This window comes from Lolium perenne, chromosome 2, assembly GCF_019359855.2.
Source record: "Lolium perenne isolate Kyuss_39 chromosome 2, Kyuss_2.0, whole genome shotgun sequence".
NCBI lineage: Eukaryota > Viridiplantae > Streptophyta > Magnoliopsida > Poales > Poaceae > Lolium > Lolium perenne.
The window spans coordinates 102,229,714-102,247,673 of NC_067245.2; the positions used below are offsets into that span (position 1 = coordinate 102,229,714).

General features: G+C 35.4%; 1 protein-coding gene across 2 annotated transcripts; it reads right to left on the bottom strand.

Moving 5' to 3' along the window:
- Positions 1-13,084: 13,084 nt before the first annotated feature.
- On the bottom strand, positions 13,085-14,885 carry LOC127333791 (uncharacterized). 2 transcript variants are annotated; one of them, XM_051360222.2, is made up of 3 exons: positions 14,193-14,885; positions 13,565-13,697; positions 13,085-13,411 (listed from the first exon to the last, which is right to left on the bottom strand). In XM_051360222.2, exons 1-3 carry the CDS (start codon positions 14,627-14,629, stop codon positions 13,406-13,408), a joined length of 576 nt encoding a protein of 191 aa, XP_051216182.1. In that variant the 5' UTR covers positions 14,630-14,885; the 3' UTR covers positions 13,085-13,405. The 2 variants fall into 2 exon arrangements, with proteins under 2 accessions (XP_051216182.1, XP_051216183.1); XM_051360223.2 differs by lacking the exon at positions 13,565-13,697.
- Between the last annotated feature and the right edge of the window lie 3,075 nt (positions 14,886-17,960).

Consider the following 17,960-nt stretch of genomic DNA (forward strand, 5'->3'; position numbering starts at 1 on the left):
CATAAGAAGACTATGTGCTTTGGTTTTTTATTTTTTTGTTTTTTTTTGAACTTTTATGGCCATTTGAATTTTGGTCAAATCCTAGGTTTGACCAAGATTTAAACAAGTTAAAAACATGGATATGAAAAAGTAAGCATGTATCGATCCTTCTTAGTCACTCCAAAATGAAGCTCATGGGAGGTTTTTGAAATTTCCATGTTTGAAACCCAATACCACTTCTCTTCATGCTTGACTTCATAAGACAGAGTTTAGGGTTAGGGATAGATACATGATTTTTTTGGTTTGAATATGTCTAGACCTTGTTTATCAACTTGAATGTTCTTACTATATGACATAAGAAGACTATGTGCGTTGGTTTTTCATTTTTTTTAATTTTTTTTTGATTTTTTATGCCCTTTTGAGTCTTGGTCATATCCTAGGTTCGACCAAGATTTAAACAAGTTTAAAAGATGAATATAAAAAGTAAGCCTGGATCCTTCTTAGTCACTCCAAAATAAAGGTCTTGGATGGTTTTTGAAATTTCCATGTTTGAACCCCAAAACCACTTCTCTTCATGCTTGACTTCATAAGACAAAGTTTAGAGTTAGGGGGTAGATACATGATTTTTCTGGTTTGAATATGTCCAGACCTTTTTTATCAACTTGAATACTTACTATATGACATAAGAAGACTATGTGCCTTGGTTTTTCATTTATTTGTTTCTTTTGAGTTTTTATGCCCATTTGAACCATGGTCAAATCCTAGGTTTGACCAAGATTTAAACAAGTTTAAAATATGAATATGAAAAAGTAAGCCTGTATCCTTCTTATTCACTCCAAAATGAAGCTCTTTGGAGGTTTTTTAAATCTCCATGTTTGAAACCAAAATCCACTTCTCTTCATGCTTGACTTCATAAGATAGAGTTTACGATTAGTGGGTAGATACATGATTTTTCTGGTTTGAATATGTCAAGACCTTGTTTATCAACATGAATGCTTACTGTATGACATAAGAAGACTATGTGCTTTGGTTTTCATATTTTTGTTTTTTTTTGAATTTTTATGCCCATTTGAGTCTTGGTCAAATCCAAGGTTTGACCAAGATTTAAACAAGTTTAAAACATGAATATGAAAAAGTAAGCTTGTATCCTTCTTAGTCACTCCAAAATGAAGCTCTTGGGAGGTTTTTGAAATCTCCATGTTTGAAACCAAAAACCACTTCTCTTCATGCTTGACTTGATAAGACAGAGTTGGGTTAGGGGGTAGATACATGATGTTTCTGGATTGAATATGTCAAGACCTTGTTTATCAACATGAATGCTTACTGTATGACATAAGAAGACTATGTGCTTTGGTTTTTTCATTTTTTTCATTTTTTTGAATTTTTATGGCCATTTGAATTTTGGTCAAATCCTAGGTTTGACCAAGATTTAAACAAGTTAAAAACATGGATATGAAAAAGTAAGCATGTATCGATCCTTCTTAGTCACTCCAAAATGAAGCTCATGGTGGTTTTTTAAATTTCCATGTTTGAAACCCAATACCACTTCTCTTCATGCTTGACTTCATAAGACAGAGTTTAGGGTTAGGGGTAGATACATGATTTTTTTGGTTTGAATATGTCTAGACCTTGTTTATCAACTTGAATGTTCTTACTATATGACACAAGAAGACTATGTGCGTTGGTTTTTCATTTTTTTGATTTTTTTTTTATTTTTGATTTTTATTTTTTAAGCCCATTTGATTCTTGGTCATATCCTAGGGTTGACCAAGATTTAAACAAGTTTAAAAGATGAATAGAAAAAGTAAGACTGGATCCTTCTTAGTCACTCCAAAATAAAGCTCTTGGAAGGTTTTTGAAATTTCCATGTTTGAACCCCAAAACCACTTCTCTTCATGCTTGACTTCATAAGACAAAATTTAGGGTTAGGGGGTAGATACATGATTTTTCTAGTTTGAATATGTCGATCTAGACCTTGTTTATCAAATTGAATGCTTACTATATGATATAAGAAGACTATGTGCCTTGTTTTTTTCATTTATTTGTTTCTTTTGAGTTTTTATGCCCATTTGAATCTTGGTCAAATCCTAGGTTTGACCAAGATTTAAACAAGTTTAAAATATGAATATGAAAAAGTATGCCTGGATCCTTCTTAGTCACTCCAAAATAAACCTTTGGGAGGTATTTGAAATTTCCATGTTTGAAACCCAAAACCGCTTCTCTTCATGCTGGACTTGATAAGATAGAGTTCAGGGTTAGGGGTAGATACATGATTTTTCTGGATTGAATATGTCTAGACCTTGTTTATCTACTTGAATGCTTACTGTATGACATAAGCAGACTATGTGCTTTGGTTTTTCATTTTTTCGTTTTTTTGAATTTTTATGCCCATTTGAGTCTTGGTCAAATCCCAGGTTTGATCAAGATGTAAACAAGTTTAAAACATGAATATGAAAAAGTAAGCCTGTATCCTTCTTAGTCACTCCAAAATGAAGCTCTTGGGAGGTTTTTGAAATCTCCATGTTTGAAACCAAAAACCACTTCTCTTCATGCTTGACTTCATAAGACAGAGTTTAGTGTTAGGGGGTAGATACATGATTTTTCTGGTTTGAATATGTCAAGACCTTGTTTATCGACATGAATGCTTACTGTATGACATAAGAAGACTATGTGCTTTGGTTTTTCATTTTTTTGTTTTTTTTTGAACTTTTATGGCCATTTGAATTTTGGTCAAATCCTAGGTTTGACCAAGATTTAAACAAGTTAAAAACATGGATATGAAAAAGTAAGCATGTATCGATCCTTCTTAGTCACTCCAAAATGAAGCTCATGGGAGGTTTTTGAAATTTCCATGTTTGAAACCCAATACCACTTCTCTTCATGCTTGACTTCATAAGACAGAGTTTAGGGTTAGGGATAGATACATGATTTTTTTGGTTTGAATATGTCTAGACCTTGTTTATCAACTTGAATGTTCTTACTATATGACATAAGAAGACTATGTGCGTTGGTTTTTCATTTTTTTTTATTTTTTTTTGATTTTTTATGCCCATTTGAGTCTTGGTCATATCCTAGGTTCGACCAAGATTTAAACAAGTTTAAAAGATGAATATAAAAAGTAAGCCTGGATCCTTCTTAGTCACTCCAAAATAAAGGTCTTGGATGGTTTCTGAAATTTCCATGTTTGAACCCCAAAACCACTTCTCTTCATGCTTGATTTCATAAGACAAAGTTTAGAGTTAGGGGGTAGATACATGATTTTTCTGGTTTGAATATGTCCAGACCTTTTTTATCAACTTGAATACTTACTATATGACATAAGAAGACTATGTGCCTTGGTTTTTCATTTATTTGTTTCTTTTGAGTTTTTATGCCCATTTGAATCATGGTCAAATCCTAGGTTTGACCAAGATTTAAACAAGTTTAAAATATGAATATGAAAAAGTAAGCCTGTATCCTTCTTATTCACTCCAAAATGAAGCTCTTTGGAGGTTTTTTAAATCTCCATGTTTGAAACCAAAATCCACTTCTCTTCATGCTTGACTTCATAAGATAGAGTTTACGATTAGTGGGTAGATACATGATTTTTCTGGTTTGAATATGTCAAGACCTTGTTTATCAACATGAATGCTTACTGTATGACATAAGAAGACTATGTGCTTTGGTTTTCATTTTTTTGTTTTTTTTTGAATTTTTATGCCCATTTGAGTCTTGGTCAAATCCAAGGTTTGACCAAGATTTAAACAAGTTTAAAACATGAATATGAAAAAGTAAGCTTGTATCCTTCTTAGTCACTCCAAAATGAAGCTCTTGGGAGGTTTTTGAAATCTCCATGTTTGAAACCAAAAACCACTTCTCTTCATGCTTGACTTCATAAGACAGAGTTGGGTTAGGGGGTAGATACATGATTTTTCTGGATTGAATATGTCAAGACCTTGTTTATCAACATGAATGCTTACTGTATGACATAAGAAGACTATGTGCTTTGGTTTTTTCATTTTTTCATTTTTTTTTGAATTTTTATGGCCATTTGAATTTTGGTCAAATCCTAGGTTTGACCAAGATTTAAACAAGTTAAAAACATGGATATGAAAAAGTAAGCATGTATCGATCCTTCTTAGTCACTCCAAAATGAAGCTCATGGTGGTTTTTTAAATTTCCATGTTTGAAACCCAATACCACTTCTCTTCATGCGTGACTTCATAAGACAGAGTTTAGGGTTAGGGGTAGATACATGATTTTTTTGGTTTGAATATGTCTAGACCTTGTTTATCAACTTGAATGTTCTTACTATATGACATAAGAAGACTATGTGCGTTGGTTTTTCATTTTTTTGATTTTTTTTGATTTTTATTTTTTAAGCCCATTTGATTCTTGGTCATATCCTAGGGTTGACCAAGATTTAAACAAGTTTAAAAGATGAATAGAAAAAGTAAGAACAGGATCCTTCTTAGTCACTCCAAAATAAAGCTCTTGGAAGGTTTTTGAAATTTCCATGTTTGAACCCCAAAGCCACTTCTCTTCATGCTTGACTTCATAAGACAAAATTTAGGGTTAGGGGGTAGATACATGATTTTTCTGGTTTGAATATGTCGATCTAGACCTTGTTTATCAAATTGAATGCTTACTATATGATATAAGAAGACTATGTGCCTTGTTTTTTTCATTTATTTGTTTCTTTTGAGTTTTTATGCCCATTTGAATCTTGGTCAAATCCTAGGTTTGACCAAGATTTAAACAAGTTTAAAATATGAATATGAAAAAGTATGCCTGGATCCTTCTTAGTCACTCCAAAATAAACCTTTGGGAGGTATTTGAAATTTCCATGTTTGAAACCCAAAACCGCTTCTCTTCATGCTGGACTTCATAAGATAGAGTTCAGGGTTAGGGGTAGATACATGATTTTTCTGGATTGAATATGTCTAGACCTTGTTTATCAACTTGAATGCTTACTGTATGACATAAGAAGACTATGTGCTTTGGTTTTTCATTTTTTCGTTTTTTTGAATTTTTGTGCCCATTATAGTCTTGGTCAAATCCCAGGTTTGATCAAGATGTAAACAAGTTTAAAACATGAATATGAAAAAGTAAGCCTGTATCCTTCTTAGTCACTCCAAAATGAAGCTCTTGGGAGGTTTTTGAAATCTCCATGTTTGAAACCAAAAACCACTTCTCTTCATGCTTGACTTCATAAGACAGAGTTTAGGGTTAGGGGGTAGATACATGATTTTTCTGGTTTGAATATGTCAAGACCTTGTTTATCGACATGAATGCTTACTGTATGACATAAGAAGACTATGTGCTTTGGTTTTTCATTTTTTTGTTTTTTTTGAACTTTTATGGCCATTTGAATTTTGGTCAAATCCTAGGTTTGACCAAGATTTAAACAAGTTAAAAACATGGATATGAAAAAGTAAGCATGTATCGATCCTTCTTAGTCACTCCAAAATGAAGCTCATGGGAGGTTTTTGAAATTTCCATGTTTGAAACCCAATACCACTTCTCTTCATGCTTGACTTCATAAGACAGAGTTTAGGGTTATGGATAGATACATGATTTTTTTTGGTTTGAATATGTCTAGAACTTGTTTATCAACTTGAATGTTCTTACTATATGACATAAGAAGACTATGTGCGTTGGTTTTTCATTTTTTTTGATTTGTTTTTGATTTTTTATGCCCATTTGAGTCTTGGTCATATCCTAGGTTCGACCAAGATTTAAACAAGTTTAAAAGATGAATATAAAAAGTAAGCCTGGATCCTTCTTAGTCACTCCAAAATAAAGGTCTTGGAAGGTTTTTGAAATTTCCATGTTTGAACCCCAAAACCACTTCTCTTCATGCTTGACTTCATAAGACAAAGTTTAGAGTTAGGGGGTAGATACATGATTTTTCTGGTTTGAATATGTCCAGACCTTTTTTATCAACTTGAATGCTTACTATATGACATAAGAAGACTATGTGCCTTGGTTTTTCATTTATTTGTTTCTTTTGAGTTTTTATGCCCATTTGAATCATGGTCAAATCCTAGGTTTGACCAAGATTTAAACAAGTTTAAAATATGAATATGAAAAAGTAAGCCTGTATCCTTCTTATTCACTCCAAAATGAAGCTCTTTGGAGGTTTTTGAAATCTCCATGTTTGAAACCAAAATCCACTTCTCTTCATGCTTGACTTCATAAGATAGAGTTTAGGATTAGGGGGTAGATACATGATTTTTCTGGTTTGAATATGTCAAGACCTTGTTTATCAACATGAATGCTTACTGTATGAAATAAGAAGACTATGTGCTTTGGTTTTCATTTTTTTGTTTTTTTTTGAATTTTTATGCCCATTTGAGTCTTGGTCAGATCCAAGGTTTGACCAAGATTTAAACAAGTTTAAAACATGAATATGAAAAAGTAAGCTTGTATCCTTCTTAGTCACTCCAAAATGAAGCTCTTGGGAGGTTTTTGAAATCTCCATGTTTGAAACCAAAAACCACTTCTCTTCATGCTTGACTTCATAAGACAGAGTTGGGTTAGGGGGTAGATACATGATTTTTCTAGATTGAATATGTCAAGACCTTGTTTATCAACATGAATGCTAACTGTATGACATAACAAGACTATGTGCTTTGGTTTTTTCATTTTTTTGTTTTTTTTTGAATTTTTATGGCCATTTGAATTTTGGTCAAATCCTAGGTTTGACCAAGATTTAAACAAGTTAAAAACATGGATATGAAAAAGTAAGCATGTATCGATCCTTCTTAGTCACTCCAAAATGAAGCTCATGGTGGTTTTTTAAATTTCCATGTTTGAAACCCAATACCACTTCTCTTCATGCTTGACTTCATAAGACAGAGTTTAGGGTTAGGGGTAGATACATGATTTTTTTGGTTTGAATATGTCTAGACCTTGTTTATCAACTTGAATGTTCTTACTATATGACATAAGAAGACTATGTGCATTGGTTTTTCATTTTTTTGATTTTTTTTTATTTTTGATTTTTATTTTTTAAGCCCATTTGATTCTTGGTCATATCCTAGGGTTGACCAAGATTTAAACAAGTTTAAAAGATGAATAGAAAAAGTAAGAACTGGATCCTTCTTAGTCACTCCAAAATAAAGCTCTTGGAAGGTTTTTGAAATTTCCATGTTTGAACCCCAAAACCACTTCTCTTCATGCTTGACTTCATAAGACAAAATTTAGGGTTAGGGGGTAGATACATGATTTTTCTGGTTTGAATATGTCGATCTAGACCTTGTTTATCAAATTGAATGCTTACTATATGATATAAGAAGACTATGTGCCTTGTTTTTTTCATTTATTTGTTTCTTTTGAGTTTTTATGCCCATTTGAATCTTGGTCAAATCCTAGGTTTGACCAAGATTTAAACAAGTTTAAAATATGAATATGAAAAAGTATGCCTGGATCCTTCTTTGTCACTCCAAAATAAACCTTTGGGAGGTATTTGAAATTTCCATGTTTGAAACCCAAAACCGCTTCTCTTCATGCTGGACTTCATAAGATAGAGTTCAGGGTTAGGGGTAGATACATGATTTTTCTGGATTGAATATGTCTAGACCTTGTTTATCAACTTGAATGCTTACTGTATGACATAAGAAGACTATGTGCTTTGGTTTTTCATTTTTTCGTTTTTTTGAATTTTTATGCCCATTATAGTCTTGGTCAAATCCCAGGTTTGATCAAGATGTAAACAAGTTTAAAACATGAATATGAAAAAGTAAGCCTGTATCCTTCTTAGTCACTCCAAAATGAAGCTCTTGGGAGGTTTTTGAAATCTCCATGTTTGAAACCAAAAACCACTTCTCTTCATGCTTGACTTCATAAGACAGAGTTTAGGGTTAGGGGGTAGATACATGATTTTTCTGGTTTGAATATGTCAAGACCTTGTTTATCGACATGAATGCTTTGTATGACATAAGAAGACTATGTGCTTTGGTTTTTCATTTTTTTGTTTTTTTTGAACTTTTATGGCCATTTGAATTTTGGTCAAATCCTAGGTTTGACCAAGATTTAAACAAGTTAAAAACATGGATATGAAAAAGTAAGCATGTATCGATCCTTCTTAGTCACTCCAAAATGAAGCTCATGGGAGGTTTTTGAAATTTCCATGTTTGAAACCCAATACCACTTCTCTTCATGCTTGACTTCATAAGACAGAGTTTAGGGTTATGGATAGATACATGATTTTTTTGGTTTGAATATGTCTAGAACTTGTTTATCAACTTGAATGTTCTTACTATATGACATAAGAAGACTATGTGCGTTGGTTTTTCATTTTTTTTTGATTTGTTTTTGATTTTTTATGCCCATTTGAGTCTTGGTCATACCTAGGTTCGACCAAGATTTAAACAAGTTTAAAAGATGAATATAAAAAGTAAGCCTGGATCCTTCTTAGTCACTCCAAAATAAAGGTCTTGGAAGGTTTTTGAAATTTCCATGTTTGAACCCCAAAACCACTTCTCTTCATGCTTGACTTCATAAGAAAAGTTTAGAGTTAGGGGGTAGATACATGATTTTTCTGGTTTGAATATGTCCAGACCTTTTTTATCAACTTGAATGCTTACTATATGACATAAGAAGACTATGTGCCTTGGTTTTTCATTTATTTGTTTCTTTTGAGTTTTTATGCCCATTTGAATCATGGTCAAATCCTAGGTTTGACCAAGATTTAAACAAGTTTAAAATATGAATATGAAAAAGTAAGCCTGTATCCTTCTTATTCAAATCAAAATGAAGCTCTTTGGAGGTTTTTGAAATCTCCATGTTTGAAACCAAAATCCACTTCTCTTCATGCTTGACTTCATAAGATAGAGTTTAGGATTAGGGGGTAGATACATGATTTTTCTGGTTTGAATATGTCAAGACCTTGTTTATCAACATGAATGCTTACTGTATGAAATAAGAAGACTATGTGCTTTGGTTTTCATTTTTTTGTTTTTTTTTGAATTTTTATGCCCATTTGAGTCTTGGTCAGATCCAAGGTTTGACCAAGATTTAAACAAGTTTAAAACATGAATATGAAAAAGTAAGCTTGTATCCTTCTTAGTCACTCCAAAATGAAGCTCTTGGGAGGTTTTTGAAATCTCCATGTTTGAAACCAAAAACCACTTCTCTTCATGCTTGACTTCATAAGACAGAGTTGGGTTAGGGGGTAGATACATGATTTTTCTGGATTGAATATGTCAAGACCTTGTTTATCAACATGAATGCTTACTGTATGACATAAGAAGACTATGTGCTTTGGTTTTTTCATTTTTTTGTTTTTTTTGAATTTTTATGGCCATTTGAATTTTGGTCAAATCCTAGGTTTGACCAAGATTTAAACAAGTTAAAAACATGGATATGAAAAAGTAAGCATGTATCGATCCTTCTTAGTCACTCCAAAATGAAGCTCATGGTGGTTTTTGAAATTTCCATGTTTGAAACCCAATACCACTTCTCTTCATGCTTGACTTCATAAGACAGAGTTTAGGGTTAGGGGTAGATACATGATTTTTTTGGTTTGAATATGTCTAGACCTTGTTTATCAACTTGAATGTTCTTACTATATGACATAAGAAGACTATGTGCGTTGGTTCTTCATTTTTTTGATTTTTTTTATTCTTGATTTTTATTTTTAAGCCCATTTGATTCTTGGTCATATCCTAGGGTTGACCAAGATTTAAACAAGTTTAAAAGATGAATAGAAAAAGTAAGACTGGATCCTTCTTAGTCACTCCAAAATAAAGCTCTTGGAAGGTTTTTGAAATTTCCATGTTTGAACCCCAAAACCACTTCTCTTCATGCTTGACTTCATAAGACAAAATTTAGGGTTAGGGGGTAGATACATGATTTTTCTGGTTTGAATATGTCGATCTAGACCTTGTTTATCAAAATGAATGCTTACTATATGATATAAGAAGATTATGTGCCTTGTTTTTTCATTTATTTGTTTCTTTTGAGTTTTTATGCCCATTTGAATCTTGGTCAAATCCTAGGTTTGACCAAGATTTAAACAAGTTTAAAATATGAATATGAAAAAGTATGCTTGGATCCTTCTTAGTCACTCCAAAATAAACATTTGGGAGGTATTTGAAATTTCCATGTTTGAAACCCAAAACCGCTTCTCTTCATGCTGGACTTCATAAGATAGAGTTCAGGGTTAGGGGTAGATACATGATTTTTCTGGATTGAATATGTCTAGACCTTGTTTATCAACTTGAATGCTTACTGTATGCCATAAGAAGACTATGTGCTTTGGTTTTTCATTTTTTCGTTTTTTTGAATTTTTATGCCCATTTTGAGTCTTGGTCAAATCCCAGGTTTGATCAAGATGTAAACAAGTTTAAAACATGAATATGAAAAAGTAAGCCTGTATCCTTCTTAGTCACTCCAAAATGAAGCTCTTGGGAGGTTTTTGAAATCTCCATGTTTGAAACCAAAAACCACTTCTCTTCATGCTTGACTTCATAAGACAGAGTTTAGGGTTAGGGGGTAGATACATGATTTTTCTGGTTTGAATATGTCAAGACCTTGTTTATCGACATGAATGCTTACTGTATGACATAAGAAGACTATGTGCTTTGGTTTTTCATTTTTTTGTTTTTTTTAACTTTTATGGCCATTTGAATTTTGGTCAAATCCTAGGTTTGACCAAGATTTAAACAAGTTAAAAACATGGATATGAAAAAGTAAGCATGTATCGATCCTTCTTAGTCACTCCAAAATGAAGCTCATGGGAGGTTTTTGAAATTTCCATATTTGAAACCCAATACCACTTCTCTTCATGCTTGACTTCATAAGACAAAGTTTAGGGTTAGGGATAGATACATGATTTTTTTGGTTTGAATATGTCTAGACCTTGTTTATCAACTTGAATGTTCTTACTATATGACATAAGAAGACTATGTGCGTTGGTTTTTCATTTTTTTTGATTTGTTTTTGATTTTTTATGCCCATTCGAGTCTTGGTCATATCCTAGGTTCAACCAAGATTTAAACATGTTTAAAAGATGAATATAAAAAGTAAGCCTGGATCCTTCTTAGTCACTCCTAAATAAAGGTCTCGGAAGGTTTTTGAAATTTCCATGTTTGAACCCCAAAACCACTTCTCTTCATGCTTGACTTCATAAGACAAAGTTTAGAGTTAGGGGGTAGATACATGATTTTTCTGGTTTGAATATGTCCAGACCTTTTTTATCAACTTGAATGCTTACTATATGACATAAGAGGACTATGTGCCTTGGTTTTTTATTTATTTGTTTCTTTTGAGTTTTTATGCCCATTTGAATCATGGTCAAATCCTAGGTTTGACCAAGATTTAAACAAGTTTAAAATATGAATATGAAACAGTAAGCATGTATCCTTCTTATTCACTCCAAAATGAAGCTCTTTGGAGGTTTTTGAAATCTCCATGTTTGAAACCAAAATCCACTTCTCTTCATGCTTGACTTCATAAGATAGAGTTTAGGATTAGGGGGTAGATACATGATTTTTCTGGTTTGAATATGTCAAGACCTTGTTTATCAACATGAATGCTTACTGTATGACATAAGAAGACTATGTGCTTTGGTTTTCATTTTTTTGTTTTTTTTGAATTTTTATGCCCATTTGAGTCTTGGTCAAATCCAAGGTTTGACCAAGATTTAAACAAGTTTAAAACATGAATATGAAAAAGTAAGCTTGTATCCTTCTTAGTCACTCCAAAATGAAGCTCTTGGGAGGTTTTTGAAATCTCCATGTTTGAAACCAAAAACCACTTCTCTTCATGCTTGACTTCATAAGACAGAGTTGGGTTAGGGGGTAGATACATGATTTTTCTGGATTGAATATGTCAAGACCTTGTTTATCAACATGAATGCTTACTGTATGACATAAGAAGACTATGTGCTTTGGTTTTTTCATTTTTTTGTTTTTTTTGAATTTTTATGGCCATTTGAATTTTGGTCAAATCCTAGGTTTGACCAAGATTTAAACAAGTTAAAAACATGGATATGAAAAAGTAAGCATGTATCGATCCTTCTTAGTCACTCCAAAATGAAGCTCATGGTGGTTTTTGAAATTTCCATGTTTGAAACCAAATACCACTTCTCTTCATGCTTGACTTCATAAGACAGAGTTTAGGGTTAGGGGTAGATACATGATTTTTTTGGTTTGAATATGTCTAGACCTTGTTTATCAACTTGAATGTTCTTACTATTTGACATAAGAAGACTATGTGCGTTGGTTTTTCATTTTTTTGATTTTTTTTGATTTTTGATTTTTATTTTTTAAGCCCATTTGATTCTTGGTCATATCCTAGGGTTGACCAAGATTTAAACAAGTTTAAAAAATGAATAGAAAAAGTAAGCCTGGATCCTTCTTAGTCACTCCAAAATAAAGCTCTTTAAAGGTTTTTGAAATTTCCATGTTTGAATCCCAAAACCACTTCTCTTCATGCTTGACTTCATAAGACAAAATTTAGGGTTAGGGGGTAGATACATGATTTTTCTGGTTTGAATATGTCTAGACCTTGTTTATCAAATTGAATGCTTACTATATGATATAAGAAGACTATGTGCCTTGTTTTTTCATTTATTTGTTTCTTTTGAGTTTTTATGCCCATTTGAATTTTGATCAAATCCTAGGTTTGACCAAGATTTAAACAAGTTTAAAATACGAATATGAAAAAGTACGCCTGGATCCTTCTTAGTCACTCCAAAATAAACCTTTGGGAGGTATTTGAAATTTCCATGTTTGAAACCCAAAACCGCTTCTCTTCATGCTGGACTTCATAAGATCACTACTAGGATTTTGCTTACCGCCGGCGCACAGAATTGGGCTACCGCCGGCATTTTCGTGTTCGCCGGCGATCACCTCGCCGGTGGTAAGTGGTTACCGCCGGCACCTTCCGTTTCGCCAGCGGTAACATGCCATTATCCCCGGCGTTTTCGTGTATTCGCCGGCGGTATTTGCTACCCCTGGCACATGCCGATTTGCCAGTGCTAATTTAAACTACCCCCAGCGCACAGCCCAGTTCGCCAGCGATAAGTTTTAATAGAATTAAAAAAAAAACCCGCAGGTCCACACATTCACGGAAAGGCCAAGTTGTCTTTTTTATTTTATTTAAACAGAACAGGTACTATACTACAAGTCTAAAACGCATTACAACGCATAGACCAACAGTATGTTTAGAAAACACAAAGACTGTTACGTCGTCCTTCTCAGCTCGCCAGCGACGTCGCCTTCTCTTCGCCAGCTCCGTCTCAGCGGGCCGAAGACGTTGCCCGTCTCAGCTCGCCAACGACATCGCCTACTAGTGGGCACCTCCAGCATGGCACCTCCGGCCCAGCACCTAGCCAACACCTCCGGCACGGCACCTAGCCGGCAGGTCCTGCATCTCGCTGTGATTCTCCTCTTCTCCCGTATGGCACGGCCTAGATCACTGCTTCTGCTCTTCTCCTCTAGCCCTGCAAATGTAATGTTATTAAAATATATAAATAATATTTAGCATTACATTGATAAACACATGAAAATGATCTATAGTGGCCTATATTCTTTCCAAATATGCTCAATAAAATCATGGATAAACACATAAATTAAACATGTGGAGAAGCACCAACAAAGTGCAAATTCTTCATATTTGGGTGTCCTTCAAGATGGTGGATAGGCAGAGATCGGAAATTATAAGGATGCATTGGCGGCAACTGCCCAAAACTTAGCAAGCCATCGGTTGCAGGGGTATACATTGGCCTCCTATTACAAATAGCAGAATTCACGAGCATATTACAACTCTGCTGGAATGGAGTACAGTACATATCATAAAGATTGGACAAAAATCACTTGGTCAACATCTGACAATAAGATAACAGCAAGCCTTGCATTTTTTCTTCAATTACGACCAGCTACCTATCTATTGGAGGCTGCATTTTTCAAGTACTCCATAGCTAATAAGTTTGTAATTGAGAAATACTCCTTCTTTCTAAAGATTAAATCAAGACAACGTCTAGTCCTAAATTATCTTACACAAAAAAAATACTCATTAGTAGTGCTTTTTAATCCATTGATATCTCAGTTTTGCTAGACTGCAGTACTGCTAGGGTAGCTAGTTTCAGATTTAGGCAAAGTGAATCAGACTATGGCTAGCTGAACTCTACTTGTACCATCGGGTATACAGGCAATTACCAAGTGCTGCAAACTGGAATAAAATACGTAGTGGCGGCCACTGATTTAGAAACAGAGAATGATTACCATTGATTCAAGGGGTTTGTGTAGGAGCTGCCGTGAGGGTACAGGTGCTGTGGTGTGGAGGGATTGGCGGAGGAGCTCGATGGGGCGCCGGGGAACATGTGCTGCTGTGGCAAGGTCGCCGGCGGCCGGGCTGGGGCCGTCTCCTTGCGAGCACTAGATTTCGCCATGGTTCTTTGGGAAATATCGGACGCGGAGGGCCAGATCTGGGCCGAGGGGAGTGGGAGGAGGGCGGGCGGGGTTACCTCCATGGTGGTGATGGTGTCGAGGTCGGCGCCAGCGGTGGCGGGGCAGCCGATGTGGCCGACCTGGAAGGAGAAGAGGGAGGAGGTGAGGGAGACCGTACGTACGGCGCGCGCGGGCGGCGCGGGTCGAGTCAGCGCAGATCGGCAGGTTGGGGACGGACGGATCAGGAGGGAGAGAGTGGAGTGGCTTACCATTTGCGCGAAACCTCACCTGCGTCGCCGCCTGCGCGGCCTCATCGGCGTTGGTGGCCCCCAATCTCCGCAGTCGGGAGCACATCTGGCCGTAATTAAGCAGCGGCGCGTGGAGCGGTCGCGTCGGTGCCCGCGGGAGCAGGCGAGAGACGCGGCGCATGGCCATCGTGGGGAGTCACGGGCGGGCGAAGGCGGGGACGCGAGGGCGGCAGCCGTGCGGAGGAGAGCGATGCGGGCGGGGGAAGGGGATAGACGGAGGTAGGTGGGGGTGGAAGGGGATAAGAGTAACACTACACCTACGGGTTAATTTCTACGGAAATCAACTTACGGGCTAACGTGGAGCCACGCCTGGCATTCCCGTCCCTAAATTCACGGAAGGCAGCAACAAACAAACCAACCAACTCTCACCACGTCTGCCCGTAGGATTTTTTCGTAACCTGATTTACGTAAGTCTAGCTTTTTCGAAGTGCGAAATACCCCCGGCGAGTTTCAACTGGAAATGCCGGCGGTAAATTCGGCCGTACTCGCTCACACCGGCCCAGTTTACCCCCCGCGAAAATAAAACGTTCTCGCCGGTGGTATTAAAGTTATCCCCGGCGTTTTCGGGCCAAATCGCCGGCGGTAATGGGAGGTCCATCTGGGTGTTCTCGGCCCAACTTACCCCCGGCTCTTTCAGCCCCAACTCGCCGGCGGTAAGGGGCTTATCCCCGGCGACCCCAAACTAGTTCGCCGGTGGTAACTTACCGCTGGCCACCTCGAAGTGGACTTGCCGGCGGTAATAAGTGCTGCTATAAGCCTTTCCCTAGTAGTGGATAGAGTTCAGGGTTAGGGGTAGATACATCATTTTTCTGGATTGAATATGTCTAGACCTTGTTTACCAACTTGAATGCTTACTGTATGACATAAGAAGACTATGTGCTTTGGTTTTTCATTTTTTCATTTTTTTGAATTTTTATGCCCATTTGAGTCTTGGTCAAATCCCAGGTTTGACCAAGATGTAAACAAGTTTAAAACATGAATATGAAAAAGTAAGCCTGTATCCTTCTTAGTCACTCCAAAATGAAGCTCTTGGGAGGTTTTTGAAATCTCCATGTTTGAAACCAAAAACCACTTCTCTTCATGCTTGACTTCATAAGACAGAGTTTAGGGTTAGGGGTAGATACATGATTTTTCTGGTTTGAATATGTCAAGACCTTGTTTATCGACATGAATGCTTACTGTATGACATAAGAAGACTATGTGCTTTGGTTTTTCATTTTTTTGTTTTTTTTGAACTTTTATGGCCATTTGAATTTTGGTCAAATCCTAGGTTTGACCAAGATTTAAACAAGTTAAAAACATGGATACGAAAAAGTAAGCATGTATCGATCCTTCTTAGTCACTCCAAAATGAAGCTCATGGGAGGTTTTTGAAATTTCCATGTTTGAAACCCAATACCACTTCTCTTCATGCTTGACTTCATAAGACAGAGTTTAGGGTTAGGGATAGATACATGATTTTTTTGGTTTGAATATGTCTAGACCTTGTTTATCAACTTGAATGTTCTTACTATATGACATAAGAAGACTATGTGCGTTGGTTTTTCATTTTTTTTGATTTGTTTTTGATTTTTTATGCCCATTTGAGTCTTGGTCATATCCTAGGTTCGACCAAGATTTAAACAAGTTTAAAAGATGAATATAAAAAGTAAGCCTGGATCTTTCTTAGTCACTCCAAAATAAAGGTCTTGGAAGGTTTTTGAAATTTCCATGTTTGAACCCCAAAACCACTTCTCTTCATGCTTGACTTCATAAGACAAAGTTTAGAGTTAGGGGGTAGATACATGATTTTTCTGGTTTGAATATGTCCAGACCTTTTTTATCAACTTGAATGCTTACTATATGACATAAGAAGACAATGTGCCTTGGTTTTTCATTTATTTGTTTCTTTTGAGTTTTTATGCCCATTTGAATCATGGTCAAATCCTAGGTTTGACCAAGATTTAAACAAGTTTAAAATATGAATATGAAAAAGTAAGCCTGTATCCTTCTTATTCACTCCAAAATGAAGCTCTTTGGAGGTTTTTGAAATCTCCATGTTTGAAACCAAAATCCACTTCTCTTCATGCTTGACTTCATAAGATAGAGTTTAGGATTAGGGGGTAGATACATGATTTTAATGGTTTGAATATGTCAAGACCTTGTTGATCAACATGAATGCTTACTGTATGACATAAGAAGACTATGTGCTTTGGTTTTCATTTTTTGTTTTTTTGAATTTTTATGCCCATTTGAGTCTTGGTCAAATCCAAGGTTTGACCAAGATTTAAACAAGTTTAAAACATGAATATGAAAAAGTAAGCTTGTATCCTTCTTAGTCACTCCAAAATGAAGCTCTTGGGAGGTTTTTGAAATCTCCATGTTTGAAACCTAAAACAACTTCTCTTCATGCTTGACTTCATAAGACAGTGTTGGGTTAGGGGGTAGATACATGATTTTTCTGGATTGAATATGTCAAGACCTTGTTTATCAACATGAATGCTTACTGTATGACATAAGAAGACTATGTGCTTTGGTTTTTTCATTTTTTTTGTTTTTTTTTTGAATTTTTATGGCCATTTGAATTTTGGTCAAATCCTAGGTTTGACAAAGATTTAAACAAGTTAAAAACAGGGATATGAAAAAGTAAGCATGTATCGATCCTTCTTAGTCACTCCAAAATGAAGCTCATGGTGGTTTTTGAAATTTCCATGTTTGAAACCCAATACCACTTCTCTTCATGCTTGACTTCATAAGACAGAGTTTAGGGTTAGGGGTAGATACATGATTATTTTGGTTTGAATATGTCTAGACCTTGTTTATCAACTTGAATGTTCTTACTATATGACATAAGAAGACTATGTGCGTTGGTTTTTCATTTTTTTGATTTTTTTTTATTTTTGATTTTTATTTTTTAAGCCCATTTGATTCTTGGTCATATCCTAGGGTTGACCAAGATTTAAACAAGTTTAAAAGATGAATAGAAAAAGTAAGACTGGATCCTTCTTAGTCACTCCAAAATAAAGCTCTTGGAAGGTTTTTGAAATTTCCATGTTTGAACCCCAAAACCACTTCTCTTCATGCTTGACTTCATAAGACAAAATTTAGGGTTAGGGGGTAGATACATGATTTTTCTGGTTTGAATATGTCTAGACCTTGTTTATCAAATTGAATGCTTACTATATGATATAAGAAGACTATGTGCCTTGTTTTACATTTATTTATTTCTTTTGAGTTTTTATGCCCATTTGAATCTTGGTAAAATCCTAGGTTCGACCAAGATTTAAACAAGTTTAAAAGATGAATATAAAAAGTAA